Source organism: Halichoerus grypus, chromosome 3 (genome assembly GCF_964656455.1).
Source record: "Halichoerus grypus chromosome 3, mHalGry1.hap1.1, whole genome shotgun sequence".
NCBI classification, from domain to species: Eukaryota; Metazoa; Chordata; class Mammalia; order Carnivora; family Phocidae; genus Halichoerus; species Halichoerus grypus.
The window spans coordinates 1713585-1729228 of record NC_135714.1 but is presented as its reverse complement, the minus strand read 5'-3'; the positions used below and the strand labels follow the sequence as shown (position 1 = coordinate 1729228).

General features: G+C 52.0%; 1 protein-coding gene across 6 annotated transcripts in view; it reads right to left on the bottom strand.

Moving 5' to 3' along the window:
* FAM193A (family with sequence similarity 193 member A) overlaps positions 1-15644 on the bottom strand; it is a 164220-nt gene that overhangs the window by 66080 nt on the left and 82496 nt on the right. For 4 of the 6 annotated variants that reach the window (XM_078068308.1, XM_078068310.1, XM_078068313.1 and 1 more), the window contains exons 3-6: positions 11871-12028; positions 10982-11149; positions 7609-7843; positions 1102-1226 (exon numbers count right to left, since the gene is read on the bottom strand). In XM_078068308.1, coding sequence (XP_077924434.1) covers positions 1102-1226; positions 7609-7843; positions 10982-11149; positions 11871-12028 — 686 coding nt within the window. The remainder of the gene's footprint in view (positions 1-1101; positions 1227-7608; positions 7844-10981; positions 11150-11870; positions 12029-15644) is intronic. The other 2 variants (XM_078068309.1, XM_078068311.1) reach the window with 1 other exon arrangement.

Here is a 15644-nt window from a genome sequence, read left to right as displayed (position 1 = left end):
GTAGGCAGGGAGCAGGCTGTGGGGGAGGGGATGCCGGGAGGGTCCGGAGCCAAGCAGGGCACTGGCCACACCCACACAACACTGTTCTGGCCTCTCTGCCCCCGTCACCTTTATCCAACTGCTGTCAGGATTACTGCTTCTCCGGCGGGGAGGGTGTGAAGTGGGAACAGTTCTGACCCCTCAGATAAGATTCAGGAATACAGGAAACGAAGACTAGGTTGATACATGGGTTTCAAGAGAAAACAGAGTGACTGGTCTGGAAGTCAACTACAAGAATAGTTTATTTACTTCAAAATAATTTCCCTTCTTTGTGAATCTGGTCCAAATAAACAACAGCATGGACATTTAAATAGAGATGACCACGGTCTGTGCTGCTATGAAGTGTCTCTAGTACCGGACTCTGTTCCCACGCGGTAAGTCCACAGGGACAGAAGCACCACGTGGCAGAACCGCGGAAGCGGGCGCCTGGCTCAGCGGCGCACGGCGACCGAACACCCAAGGAGCCTCCTCCCAGCGGAGTCGTGTCAGAGTCAACCCACTCCCAGCCGGGTGTCCTCCACCCGCCCGCGGGGCAGACACCCTAGGTACTGTGCTTGGCACCAGTCATCCTGGCACACGTGCGAAAGCCCCAGGGATACTCCACACCACTAAGAAGCAACCAAGCCGCGAACAGAGGCACTGAGGGCATGTTTGAGAGACACAAATCCCTGCGCTCAGTGCCCAGGAGCCCCCGTGGCACCGTCAGGCCCATTCTGGAGCCGTCCCCGCTCCTCCGACACCCCCTCCCCGTCTCCCCTGCAAACCTGAGTGCCGCAGCCGTCTGGCCAAGCCTGAGTCTCGTCAAAGTAAAACTCTATGTTTACCACAGCTTGTCCTTATTCACAAGGAATCTGTGGTGTTAAATCTTAGTGACATTACTCCTGAGCCTGTTAAAGTTTAAGTGCAGTATACCCTTGGGATGCTGAGCTTCCGCCCAAGCGATACCGTTCCCTGAGCAGGAAGCCGCACGCTGCGGTGGGATCCGACACACGCGCGCGAGCCCACGGGCAGGAGGACCGCGCCGTCTCACCACGGACACACACGCAGACGAAGACCAGGTACCTGATCTGCGACACCAGTGCTGGCAAGTTGCTCTGGAGAAGTGGCTCCGAGAAGACCAGATTTTCAAACAGATGCTTATTATGCAGTTCCCATGTCACCTGGAACTTTTTCAAGTGTTCATTTTCCTAGTTAAAAACATAAATAAATAAATGGAAGATGTACTGAACTGATGAAGACTAAAAACTCCCCAAAAGGATCCGCCCGCTCCATCCCTCTCTGCAGGCCCAGAACATTCTGCGGACAAGGGGTCGCCGCTCCCGGTACTTCCAGGGGACACCCTGATGCAGACCTCTGGCCACACGCACACGGGACCCCACCTCTCCTCCCTTCTAAATCCCTCACACACAGAAAGGGGGTAAGACACACACAGACGAAGCGACAGAAGAGAGAAACAAATGCACGTATTTGATGGTCATTCCTTACACTGTGCTTCCAAAATGCACTGAAAGCCCTACTCTTCAAACAATTTAAATGCATACAAATCTCTGATGTCAAAGGGCAATCATTTTCTTGCCTATCGTGAGAAATCTCCCATTCTGGTGGATGCAAATAATTTCTCCACTAGCAATATGCCATGAAAGGTCAGGTCTTCCCTCTCCCTAATACACAATGGCAAACTCATCAGTTACTTTAGATAGCTTTTAAACATTTGGGACTGTCCTGGCCATCACAGAGAGTGACATCAAAAGAAACACCCATTTGCCCTCAATTCAAGGTGACCAGGATAGAGAGGGTACCTTTCCTAAGCACAGATCTTGCCACAAGCACATGCATGTGGGACTCCACACGTCCACCTGTAGCTACGCGGTGCTGTATGTAGGGCTCCCTGTGCTTCAATCATCTTACATCCCTGGGTACGCGTTCCTTCCTTAAACCACTGACAACTGGAGGAACTGCTTAACATTAGGTAGCAATACTCCATGCAACAGATTACTCATGGTGACTACTTTTATAATTTAGCCCAAGTGAATCCACACGATCGCACCTGCAGACGTTAGCAAACAATCTACACACGAAGACTCCACTGTTTTGCCTGATAACCTGGCTGGCATGGGGGCTGAGAGAGGAGTTAAAATGAGCATTCCCCGTCCCTGAGCACGACCAGGGAGACAGAGCTGAAGGCGCGCTGGTGGCACCACTCAGCACAAACGGATGCCAGCCCTGCCGCCCGCAGGCCTCTGCTCACGCCCTGCAGACAGACAGAGGCCCCGAAAGGAACCTGCGGCACCTGCAGAGAACCTCAAACCCTCTGTTCTGCCCACGTTTCCAGAGCTTGCTCTCACTCCCCCACCTGTGCACTTCAGCACCTCTCATTGCCATGACTCGATACAGGAAAGCTGGCCAGGGAGCTGCTAAACTCCACCTGGTTTCTGGAATGAGAACCTTGCCGAAGAATGTACTGAGGACGTGGCCACAGACAACATGTCGAACTCGTCATGTGTCACAGACGTCAGCACAGACCACTCTGCGCAGGCACTGGGCCAGGTACAGGGACACAAAGACGAAGCCAGTAGGCCCCTGCTCTCCAGGAGTCACCAGGGGACAGAGGAGTAGGCAGTGATCCAATTTATGATTTGTCTCTACAACAAAGAAGATGCAGGAGCTAAAGCAGCAGTCAGACCAGTCCCCCCACCAGCTGAGGGAGGGTTCTGGGGAAGTGGCTCGGGAGAACTGAGGGCTTGCCTGGGCTCCCCCATAAGCCTTTGGGGCCGAGTGCATGGTCCCTGCCTGCCTCCCTACTTGCGGGGGTGGGACATAGCTCTGGCTTTCGGGGGTCATGTTACTACAGGTAACTGGGTGAAGGTTGACTTAGGAAGATGTTCAGCATTTTTTAATGAAATCTGAAATCATACTTCCAAATGAGGCATGCAAGAGAAACAGCAGACCCCAAACTCATTTCCCAGCCTAAAATCAACTTGGGAAAACAACGTGCGTTAGCAACAAAGTGCTCCCTGCAGGCCAGGCACTGTTCTTTGTGCTCGCAATGGTCATCTCATTAGCGCCCTCGACAACCCTGAACTGGGTGCTCCAGGACCCATTCACAGGCCAGAAACAGCCTACAGAGGCTGAACGATGGGCCCGGGGCCGTGGGGACAGGGGTTTGCGGGGGCGGGGGGACGTGCACTCATGGCTGCTGCGAGAGGTGGTGCCCGCGCGAGAGCACGGCTGAGACTCAGCGCTGCCTGAGCAGGAGACATGGATAACAAGCTCACCAATGACTCAAGCTTAGGCTTTTCTATCCAAACTAGTTTTAGTTCTTACATTCAACCGCAAAAAGGTTTTTGGGGGTCTGGAAGGAGAAAGAGGAGGTGTTTACTATCAAGTTCTAGAACACACCTTGAGAAATAACCAGGATATTCAAGATGCTTCTGTCTTTATGGATGGAAATGCAGATTTCTTTTTTTTTTTTTTTTTTTTTTTTTTTTTTTTAAAGATTTTATTTATTTATTTGAGAGAGAGAGAATGAGAGACAGAGAGCATGAGAGGGAGGAGGGTCAGAGGGAGAAGCAGACTCCCTGCCGAGCAGGGAGCCCGATGCGGGACTCGATCCCGGGACTCCAGGATCATGACCTGAGCCGAAGGCAGTTGCTTAACCAACTGAGCCACCCAGGCGCCCTGGAAATGCAGATTTCATGATTACTGCAGCCCTGGCAGGGCATTTCCCAGACGGTGGGAAGCACAAGCTAGGTGTAGTCCCAATTCTATTTTAATACTTAAAATACATTTTTAAAATGTGACCCTATCATCCTGTTTGATCCCCAGGGCAGTGTAGAATAAACCCACAAGTGCATTTCCCGTGAAAGTCATGTTTTTAAAGATACCTTCCTATGTCTAAAGGTACTCCACGGGTTCTGCAGAGTCGGAAAAGAAGAGAAGCCGGATGAGGAGGCAGAGAATTAGCAGGCAGGGTTTGTGCAGCAAGCCAATTTGCTGCTTTAAGGAAAACAACGGACCTGATTTGTGGCCAATCATAAAATCTGAGCTTTTAAGCAAAAATTTGAATTCTGGAAAACTTGAATCTGCCACTGTGGCCCTGAGGCTTCTCTGTTCCAATGAGGATCAGTGGTGACAGTGACAAAGGTCATTTTTTATACTGAATATCATCAGGAAGATCTGCACTAAATTACTCGGTGAGCTGGCATTCTCCAAATGACCAACATATGATGCCAGAGAACCACATGTGGGCAGACGGACTCAATGTGTGGGCCACACCACTGGCTCTGGTGGGACAGAGTGCAGTCAGCTCAGCCACACGCTTGCAGATCCTGCACTGCCACCCACTGTTAAGAAGCACTCGGGCTCTGGTGTAGTCTCAAAGAATGGCTGAAAAGGTTATTGAGGTGAGGCAGAATTTTCTTCAGTAACTTCAGCCAAAGCAACCTATGACAACAGCGTGAGTGCAGAAGTAGCTATGAGAATCTACGTGTCCTCTATTGAGCTGGAAACTAGTGAGATTTGCAAAAATGTAAAGATGCCCCTCTTGTTACTAAATATGTTTTGGAAAATAGTTCTTTTTTGGGACACCTGGGTGGCTCAGTCGTTAAGCATCTGCCTTCGACTCAGGTCATGATCTCAGGGTCCTGGGATCCAGCCCCGCATCGGGCTCCCTGCTCGGTGGGAAGCCTGCTTCTCCCTCTCTCACTCCCCCTGCTTGTGCTCTCACTTGCTTTCTCTCTCTCTCAAATAAATAAAATCTGAAAAAAAAAAAAAAAAAAGTTTTTTTATTTAAAAATATGTGCTATTTATGTAATGGGATCATTGTTTTTAAAGTATTTAATAGCGGGACCCCTGGGTGGCTCAGTCGCTTAAGCGTCTGCCTTCAGCTCAGGTCATGATCCCAGGGTCCTGGGATCGAGTCCCGCATCGGGCTCCCTGCTCCGCGGGGAGCCTGCTTCTCCCTCTGCCTCTGCCTCTCTCTCTCTCTATCTCTCATGAATAAATAAATAAAATCTTTAAAAAAAAAAAAATAATAAAGTATTTAATAGTTTTAAATTTCTTTTAATTTCAACACAGCAAATATTGATAGATAAAATCCACACACAAAAAAACCCTTCAGAGTCCTCAGTTTCTAAGTTTAAAGGGCCCCCAAGTCCAAAAATGTTGAGAACTACTACCTTGAGATACTGACTTTTAACTGTATCTTAACTTAGCTCTGTTCATTCTTTGAACCACACAGATCACTGGGTGGGCCTGAAAGGATGTTGTTATAACTTTGTGAACCTTGTTGGATCTTGCTTTGAACACTCCAACGATAAAAGGGATTTTTAAGGTAACTGGGAAACTTTTATACAGACTGGGTATAAAAATAAGAAATTACGGTTAGCTTTTGTGACCTGACAGGGTACTGTGGTTACCTAAGATGACGCCATGCCCACCATCTGTGTGTTGCCTGACTGACTGACTGCCTTGAGCACTGTAAAGTAACTTGCAGGCTTGGGAGTTTTTCACGTCCCACCAATAGCACTTGTTGAGACCACAAACCTAGGTGGCAGTTGGCCCATAATGACAAAATTTCTGGGAGGCTGTACTTCGCCTCCACCTGCCCCAAAATCACAACGGGCACATGCCCTTGCTGTCCCTCCAGGGCAAGGGCCTCTCCTTCACCCTCACACTGAGGAGGTGGCCATCTGTGCCGATGCCACCAGGGGGGGACTTAGGCTGTACCTCCTGCCTCCCGGGATGAGAGGTTCTTGGAGTGAATGTTGGCTTCGGAGCACACGAATTTCTCCGGATTCCAGCTTTCAGTTTGTTTTTCACCCCTAAGGCTTCTTGCCTTTCATGCCGTCTCAGCAATGTGTTGTAAAAGGCTTTATCTAGACTCAGTTTGTTACCCAGTAATTCCCCAGGAAGGGAGGCGGAGTTCAGGGCGTCTCGTCTGCTGTACCACTGGAAGCCAGACTGAGGGCCTCTGTGTATAATGCAGGTGACATAATCACTCAGCAATTGTATTTTGTTCTTAGTGCTCACGAGTTTTTTCCAAACCACGAGAAAATTATTTCTACGTAAATTGCTAGGAATTTGCTCCAATAAGCAGGGTCAAAATCAATTTGTTTGCTTCAAAAACCGTGTTCCACTCTAACTGCCTGAGGAGGACCTGGGCAGAAGCGCCGCCTGGGGCACGGCCGTCGCGCTCTTCACTGCTCCGCACGAGGTTCGGCCAGCCGGGAGACACTCTTCACCTTGGCCGACTCCTCTCCCGGCAGACTTGGGAAGGTCCAAGAGTGCCGTCCCGGAGGAGGTGGTGCTGGCTGTGAACTTCTGAAGAGTAGGTACTTTCGGTAAGTTGAGGCGGAAGAGGGAGAGCTGCGTGAGATGTGGCATGAAGGAGGGAGGCACCGGAGGCCCGCCTGGCCCTGCTCGGGGCACGGGCATTCAATCGCACAATCTCACCTTAAAGCAGACACAGCTGTCCCTCCCAACTCAGCGGCTCCTTTTCTCACAATGCGTGCTTTCCTCAAGGCTGTCGGGAGTCCCTTACCGGCATGGCAAGGTCTACTGCAGGGATGCCTGAGGAAGTCCATGAACCCCACCCCCCCAAAATTACTTGCAAAATTGCGTGTCTGTAAATTTTCCTGGCGAGAAGGTCTATCAACTTTAGAATCACATTAAGACCATTACATTTAAAATCTTAGGAACTACTGGTACTGTATTTGTTTCAAAATGTAGTTTCACCAGTAAGAAAGTACCCGAAACTAGCCCAATGAAGTATCATTTAATAACACAATTTAGGTAATGGCAAACAAGTCCACAGCCTATCAGCAAAGTGGTATTTTTCTAACAATCTGGAAAGCATGAATGACTGGTTTCTCGGGTAGCATGGTCTCCCTGCAACCAGCAGTTGCATCGGCTGATAGGGCTGACTGAAGCTTCTGATGCCCAGCTTGGCTGGATTCCAGTAGCTGTGATTCTACCACATGCCTCCTTCTACCCACGTGTGCTAACCTACCTTGTGAGGTGGTCAGAGACCCGTAAGAACACACCTGCTTGTCTCCTTCGTTAGGACCACCAGACGGGGATGGGGGTGGGGGTGGGTTCTTCTCGGACTCTGTGAACCCATCCTTAACCCAGGGATGGACTGTGGAATCGATGACTGAAAGCCACAGGACTGGAGGCAAGTGCTCTCTACAAGAGTCATGCTCTGCATGTGCACACTGACAACAGAGTTAACAGCTTAAGACAGAAGCCATTTCTCCTTCTTCTCCCTATTAACGCACACACTGGTCCTCACCTCATACTGTCCCCATCTCCTGCTCCCTAGGCCTCAAGGTCTCCAAACTGTATTTCCATGATATCAATCCACGCAACACTTTCATCCCACAGCGAAGTCCAGAGAGAAGAGAAAGGGGAGAGGGATCCGGTTCTCTCCTCGGTGCCTGAACACCGCAAAGCGGGGGCCTGTGGCGGCGCACGCGATCAACACACAAGCCGCACAACCACTTGACCCGACCACAGTCGTCCTCTCAGCTCTTCCCAGCAGAACCAGAGAAAGGCAGCCTCCTCCCTTACCAGCGTGCCAAGGAAGGTGCTGATGGTGCGTGCGGCCTGGCAGAGGGCGCCATACTCCTCGAGAAGGAGAGAGATGAACTGGTGTGCCTGCGGAGGGCCCTGCAGGGCGGACGGCGCTTTCACTTTGGATGCAGCCGACAGCTGCCGGAGGAGTCGGACTTTCATCTCCAGCACATACTCTCTGGCTTGTTGCTCCAACCGCTGGTAGAGCTGGTAGGGGTCCCTCTCACAGAGCCTGCACAGAGAAGAGAGAGTCACCACTCACCCTGACCCGTCCACACAGGGCCCTCCACGGAACCGCTGTCGGTGAGCACGTTCTGCAGCCTTTCCGCGGACGCCCACCCAGCGATGGCAACAACCACCATCTTCTGAACGCCCTGTGAGGTGCCACCACCCCACTCGACACAGAAGGGCCCAGGCACAGAGAGCGCCGAGAACCACAAAGTCATCAGCTGACAAAAAACCCCAGTATTTACTCAGAACTTACTCTGCACTAGCACCGTGTCTCACATGGACTGACCCAGTTAATCACTGAGTCAATCACTCAGCTAAACACCGAAGTCCACACGGGCTGGGTAAAGTGCTGGGACTCACAGCCAGCATGCGGCAGAGCGTACACACTGGCACCTCCGCGGCCGTCCTGGGAGGGAAGCGCTTTCTCTCGGGAGACTGAAGACAATTAATTTTCAATGCCCGTGTGTTAGGTGAAAAGCAACCAACCCAGCAGAGGTGATACCTGGCTTGGAGGACTCTAGAGCAGACTGTTCTGTCCTTCTTTCTAGGAATTCAGTATATAATCCAAATGGGCTTTTATTATTTTTATAATCAGAGGAAACTGTAGAATCAATGTCTCTTTTTAAGTTATCTCACAAAAAAAGAGAAGGGAAAAATTAATATGTGCCTTTCCACTGGGCCACAATAGCAGTTAACATTTTTATGAATTTCTTTCCTAATTTGGAGACAATCTACTAAAGTGGCCGCTTCCTCTAACTGTGCACTTCTGAGGAGGCCGCAGGCGGAAACCCAGGACCACAGGGCGACAACAGTATCTGTCTGCGAACCGCCACCAGGAGGAAGCACTTGAGGCCAGCACTTTATTAGACACGAGTTGTAAAACATACCAAGCTACAGTTCCTGGATTTTACATAATGGATCCTTTTACCTTCTGGGCACCACATTTGGTCAAAAGACAGGAATGTAAGTTGCCATCTATTCCAGTTTTAAATTAGTGCACCACCTAAGTTATAAAGACAAGAGGCAAGAAAAACCCAGCAATGGAGCATGGGAAGCCTTGCACAAAATGTGGCTAGAGAAACAATAAAAACTGATGGGATTCTCACTGGGGTCAGCACATTTCAGAAAGATATATTAGTTTTTTAGCGTAGCAATCACAATTTTAATTACCAGTACAACTGTTCTGTGAAACAGAATGTATTTCATGTTAAGAAGACTCAAATGACAGAGGAACAACCAAACTTACAAGTAAACTGGATGCCTCTTAGCATGGCGAATTAAACATCCATTTTATTTCTTTGTCCATCTCTGTACCTTAGAAATTCAACGAAATGGCCATGTGGTCCTTCCGCGAGTAGATTTTTTAAGGCTGTACGACCAAGAGGCAGGAGTATGCCGAAGACACGGTGGTGGCTCATCCACACATACACTCAACAAACACCGGCGTACGTGCGCTGAAGGCTACTGTGAGGTGCCAAGGCCGCAGCAGTGAAGAAGCCAAGGGAATAAACTCTCTGCCCTCACGACGCTTACGGCACATGCACACAGATGATGGAATTCTGGGTAATGGCAGGAATATAATAAAAAAGAAGGCAAGGGGATAAGAGTGATGGCAGGAAGGTGCCTGGGGTCTTACAGAGGGTGGCCTCTTTGAGAAGGGGACTCTGAAAAGTAATGTGAACAATGGACGGGAGAAAACAACAACCCTGGGAAAGGAAGAACACGGCAGACAGAGAGAAGAGCAAATGCAAAGGCCCTGCGGCAGGAGCGAGTGTGACCAGCAGAGGAAGGATGGGAGCCAGCACAGCTGGAACGCAGTGAAGAATGGTCTGAGGGCCGCGCAGAGCAGGACCACGAAGGACGCCAAGGGCCAGAGAGAGGAGGAAAGGATTATCATCACCAGTCGTACAGACTTCCAGAAATGGGCTTTACAAACATCCCTCTCCTGATGTGTATCGGCATGTAAACAACAAAAGCAGCCGCGCTCTGGGAGACAAGGATGAGGGCAAGTACGGCGTATCTGATACAGACATACTTCCAGCTGGGGGTGTGACACTTCCACATTCCTAACATTGTATCTCACTATAAGGGCAATGCCGTTTCCCAAACCTCAGGAATTCCCGTTACCAGCTTTATACTCTCTGCCACAACATCTCTCACCGGTATTAGTACCTGCCAAGTGTTTTCCTTCAGCTGCCTCTTATTCAACTCCAGCCACATCCCGAGCACTGGCAGTCTATGAAGTCATGTGCCTGAACAGCAGGTCCTATGTCTTCTCCTCATATTCACGAGGAAACCTAACTTCTGGAAGGGCACACACCACCCGGAGCCATGTCCTGTAACGCTAGGGGCTCACAGGTCAAGCCCTAGACACACTGGCTGGATTCATCCACTAGTTAACAGAACCCACGGCCAAGCACTATTCCTAGCTCCAGGATAAACTGTACTGTACAGCAAGTAAGTCGAAAAGCCCCATTCAAAATGTGAGAAAAAGAAACCAAAAGCAGAATCAATCCATGATATGTCTAGCTCAAATTTACCCCTTTTATTTGGAACATTTCAAAAAAGAGAAGAAAGATGCTACAAACCATAAGGAAGAATAAAAACTATGCCCACCTCAAATTCAGTACTGTCACGGGGCACAAGGTGTCTGCTGAAGAACAGACGCTGAGTTCTCAGCTACTCCCATCTGAGAAACGCCCACTCGGACAGGCCTGGCTACGGTGGGCTCTCCACTCCCGCCCCGGCGCGTTCTCAAACCGCCTGACCTCACGGAAGCTTCTTCTACCTCAAGAGTGGGATAACTGCCTGTCCTCCTGGGCCGACTACATGCAAGCGTGCTTGCGAAAGTGCTCAGCACCAGCCCTGGCACAGTAGGTACTCAGAAAGTAGTGCTACGGTCAGTCTCAACACTAAGAAATGACAGAAACATGTCGATTCATTTTTTTATTATACAGGCAGTAAGCATTTCAGAGGGCTTGCTTCTGGCAGTCGGTCTGCTCAAGACTGGCGGGGCACGAGGGGCTGAGCAAGCGCAGCCGGGCTTACTGGATCCTGAAAGAGGAGCCCACCCCGAGCAGAGGGGAGGCTTCCTGGGCAGCAGCTGAGGGAGGGACATGACACAGGGGGCAACGTGTACCTATCCACGAGCTCCTTCACCCCCTCCTTGTCGGGCACGAGACTCTGGTCTTGGTCGTCGGCCAGCGGGGTCCCCGCCTGGCGGTAAATGCAGCGGACCATGTAGCGCACTTCCGACCAATAGTTCTGCAGCTGCTGAGGTTCCCGGTCCGTCTCTGCCGAAATCTCTCTGTGAGACGGCACAAGAGCAAGGGGGTCAGGGTTAGTGGACAGTCTGGGTCACCCTTCACCCCGCAGACAGCCCAAGGGGACGGGGACGGACTCCCACCGCACCCCCCACCTTGCTCAGCTCCGGGAGCTGGCTCCCACCTGCTGTGGCCGCAGGGAGGCCTGCAGACCAGCACGGGCTTCAGGTGCCCGCAGCTGGCGGGCTCCCCAAACCCCCGTCCCCAGGGGACTATGCCCTCCTCGCACAAGAGGAGGGCACACACCTGGCGTCCCACGTCGAGGACGCTGATGCTCCCCTCCATCTCGAGGTGCCCATCAGGCAGCTCTCACTCCCCACGAAGCCCCTGCTCCCCACTCGGCTGCACTGGCCTCCATCTTGAGCTGAGCGCAGAGCTGGTTCAGAGCCCCCAAGTCCTGGCCTCTCCTCCCCTCTGCCCTGCAGCGGCTGCACTGCCAGCTTGCCCAGCCTCCCAGGGGAGGGCGGCTCCCCCTCTACCTATGACTTCGCTCTGCCTCCTCCCTCCTTCCGAGCACTAGCTTGCTCCTGTCAGCCCTCACAGACAGGGACGCGGGAGAGCCTCAGCCATCCGGGTCTTCTGCCTGACCCCCAGGCTCCCGTCTCAGTCCTCAGGAATCGCTCAAACACCTGCCGTCTTAATGCAAATGGCCCCTTTCCTGTTACAGCTCCGGCGCGGGTCTGTCCCGCGGGCGCGCCCTGGTACCTGCGCTCGCTGCAGGCCTCGCAGGCGCACGCGGCGTCCGAGGGGGCAGTGCCCAGCCCCGCCGAGGGCAGCGTCTGCGCGCCGAGGGCTAGCCTCCCGCCGCCTGCCTCCGGCTGGGACCCACCAAGAGGGGAGTGAAGAAGAAAGTCTTGGCCCTGCTTTAAAAAGAGAACAGAATAGACTATGTTCAAACGTTCGTGGTACAAATTTGTTATTAACGTGTCAGAAAAATGCCTTTTAGAAACAAATTTAAACTTAGACACTGACAAGATCTCCAACGACATCATCTGGGTAACTTTCTCTCTGACACCCAAGAATTTTGTTTGCAACCAATTGTTTATTACCTTTGGAGGGTTCTACCATAATCTCATGAAGACCGGCAATAAATTTCTTTCATGCTTTAGAAAAGAGCAGCTCCACTCTCAGCGTCCTAATCAGCACATGCAACGACCAGCGCAGCGGGCACCTCTTCCAGGTGATGCCCCACACTCGCCCGGGATGGCGCTTAGTGCAAAGCTAGCGGCCACTGCAAGCCCAGCAGGAAGTGGTGGGGAGGCAGCAGAGGCCTCTGGGTCCCGTGGAACCCCACAGCTGTGCTGAGGCTGGAGAAGGAGAACGTTCTGGGCAAAGACGGCGGGATGAAGCAGGCTCCAACCCTCATGCCTGGAACCCAACAGGCCCTAGAAGGTTCCACCAACAGCCATTAGAGGGAACATAAATACAACCTTTGCCCCCCACCCAACCCCCCTCCGGCCTCAGTTTCTCCTGTCTTGGGACATGACCCCACACTCACCCAGCTGGCGCCTTGTCCCTCAGTGACAGGACTTGAGAGGGATTCTATTACAATAGGGACATGTGGGCTCTAGTCCTAGAGTGGATGATCCCCACGGTGAAGAAAGGGCACTAACAGGGCAGCCAGCCCCACAGCCTTCACCTCACCAACCTAAGGAGAAGGGCAGAGCCATGGGAGGGGCCCGTGGGGGGAGTGCACACAGGCGAAGAGAACCGAGACAAGCCCTCGGAGGCTGTGGTGTCTGCCGGGTGCTTGCTCAGGGCGTCGGGCACCGCCCCAGCTTGCTACTGGATGAAGCACAGGAAAACTGGGCCTGTCGTGTGCCCCTTGGAGTTCGGGCACGCGGACACGGGAGGGAGCAGCAGAGAGCCAGCCTCCATCACGTGGTAGGCCGGGTCCCAGTCAGCTCCAAGGGCGGGGGCTTGCGTCATCAAAGAACCCCACCCAAAGGAGTTCCCGCTAGGTGAGTGGGTCCCAGAATTATCCCAGGCGGCAGAGCAGGGGTGCGGGTGGGGGGTCAGAGAGAGTCCGCAGCAGACAGTGAGGAGTCCGGACCAAAGTCTAGGAAACCCTAAAAAAGGGCCCCTTACAAGCGAGAGCCACTCACCAGTGGGACACCTATAAGGACCCCGGGCCCTGGTCACCAAAGAGAACCACAGACAGCCTGTAAAGAATGGAGACCCCCCAACCCCTCTTGCCCAGAGCCCCTTCTTCCCCCGGGCAGAGCAGGGAAGGCCAAGGAAGCAGGACAGGCACCATTGCCTTCCACCCCCATGACATGCCCGTGGTGATCCCCGAGGGCCCTTGTGGACACCGAGGGGAGACGCTCTGAGAGAGGGGAGACTCTGGGGTTTTCGACAGATTAGACGGGAGAACCTGAAAATGAGACGATTCTAATACCCACGGTGACGAGAAAGGCTCAAGAGGTCTGACGACAGTGCTGGCAGAACCAGGCTGTCCCCCAAGAGCAGCAGGCCAGTGCACCGCACGAAGGAGGTTTCCTCTCTCCTCCATCCCCCTCAAATCCGACAGCAAGGCCACCGGGCGACTCCAGTGCTCAGCAGATGCACCCTCCGCTCCTGCTTCTCCCTCCACTGCCCCAACCGGTCCAAGCCCCCGTCACCGCTGCCTGCCGGCTGTGGCGGCTCTCTGCGGCCCGCTGCCACCCACGCTCACGGCCCTTCTGCAAGCAGCAGCCAGAGTGGTGGTTAAAGTGAGAGAGACCCCGCCGCTCCCCTGCACAGAGCCGTCCATTCCACTTAGAAACAGACTCTAAATCTCTGACGTCTTCACGGTTTCCCAGGACACGTTTTTGCTTTTCTTTCACTGCACTTGAGTCTTTGCCCAGCGCGCTAACCCACTCAATCTGTGAAAGGCCTGACAGACTGACAGAGTTCTAGCAGTCCCGCCTCAGCAGGGGCGGGCAGAGCCAGGTACGGGTTTCCGCCTCTCTGCTCCAAACCCCCCTTCCCTGCCCTGCTGTGTGAGGGCAGCACCCGGCGGACACCGCTCCTCGGTCAGTGGCGCTGTGTGGGCGCCCTGCCAGCAGGGGGCGCTGGAGGGCCACTGCGGAGGCTTGCGAGGCCCCGTGGGGCTCAGAGGCTGGAGGGGGACTGGGCCGCCCACTCCCGTGACAGCCTGTCAGACCCGGCCGGCGGCTTCCCAGCAGCTGCCCTGCTACCCGGAGGGCCTCTCCCAAGGGTGTCCTGCCCAGGGTCCTCTCTCTAAGCCGCCTCTGCCTGAGAGCGGCTGCTCCCTAGGTGCACCACGCTGGACCCTCCGGCGTTCCCTTCCCAGATCTGCGTAGTTGACCTGTCACTAGCTAACAGTCGGTTCTCGATGCAAGTGTCCCCGTTCAAATTACTGGTGTGGGGGCCCATGCCCCGAGCTTAATCACCCCAGTTAATCTTTTACATCACAAACTGCTATTTGAAATCCCAGTGTTCCCCTTGTTTTCTCTTCTGGTTTTTGCTGTTTCGTTTTTTACCTGCCTTCATCACAGGAAGACCGGTTCCCCGAGAGCAGGACCTGCGTGTCCCGCTCACCGCTGTACAGGGGCACCAAGGACACCGCCCGACACACAGCACAGATGCAGAGCGGCAACAGGAGCCGGGGTAGTAACATGTCCTGGTGACGGGATGGGACGAGGCCTTCTAAAATCGCGCATGAGGACTATATCGTAAATCCTTAAATGTGTCACCTTCTGGTACTCATCTTACACAAATCTCAGTTATTATGTTCTGTCCAAGTCCAACACAGGTGAAAAGAATACAAGATCTAGCACTCAACAATGTAAAATACGCAAAGTCCAGCATCCAGTGACAAAACCAAGAAGAAAAACAGAACACATAACCATGAGGGAAATCAATTAATAGAAACCCCAGAACAACAAAAATGATGCAACCAATGGACAAGAATCTGAAACTGGTGATTATAAACTCCATATGTGTCAGAAAGTAGAGGAAAACATAAACACGACGAGGAAAGTGAAGATGTAAAAAATTAGTGAATGGAACTTCTAGAGAGGAAAAATATACCTTACAGCAGAGTATCAATAAATCTGAAGCAATAAAAAATCCAAAATGAGGCACAGCAAAAAACAAGACAAAAAAAAAAAAATTTCTAAAACAAAAGTCAAGATGTCTAACATGTGGGTAATGGTGTCCCAGAAAAAAAGGTTATATAAAGAAATTGTTGAAAATTTCCCATATTTGATGAGACTGTAAACTGGCATATCTTAAAAACTCATCTAAACCAAAGCACAATAAACAGAAAGCAAACCATACCAAGGCACGTCAGTGAAAGGGCTGAAAATCAATGATGAAGTACAAATCTGAGAAGCAGGCAGAGGAAAACATCCCTTCTGCACAGAGGAGCAAAGACAAGGATGACAACATGCTTCCACCAGAAACTAGGGAAGCCAGCAAAGAAATGACCAACAATCTAGAATTTTGAACAAAAATAACTTTAAAATGAAAGCA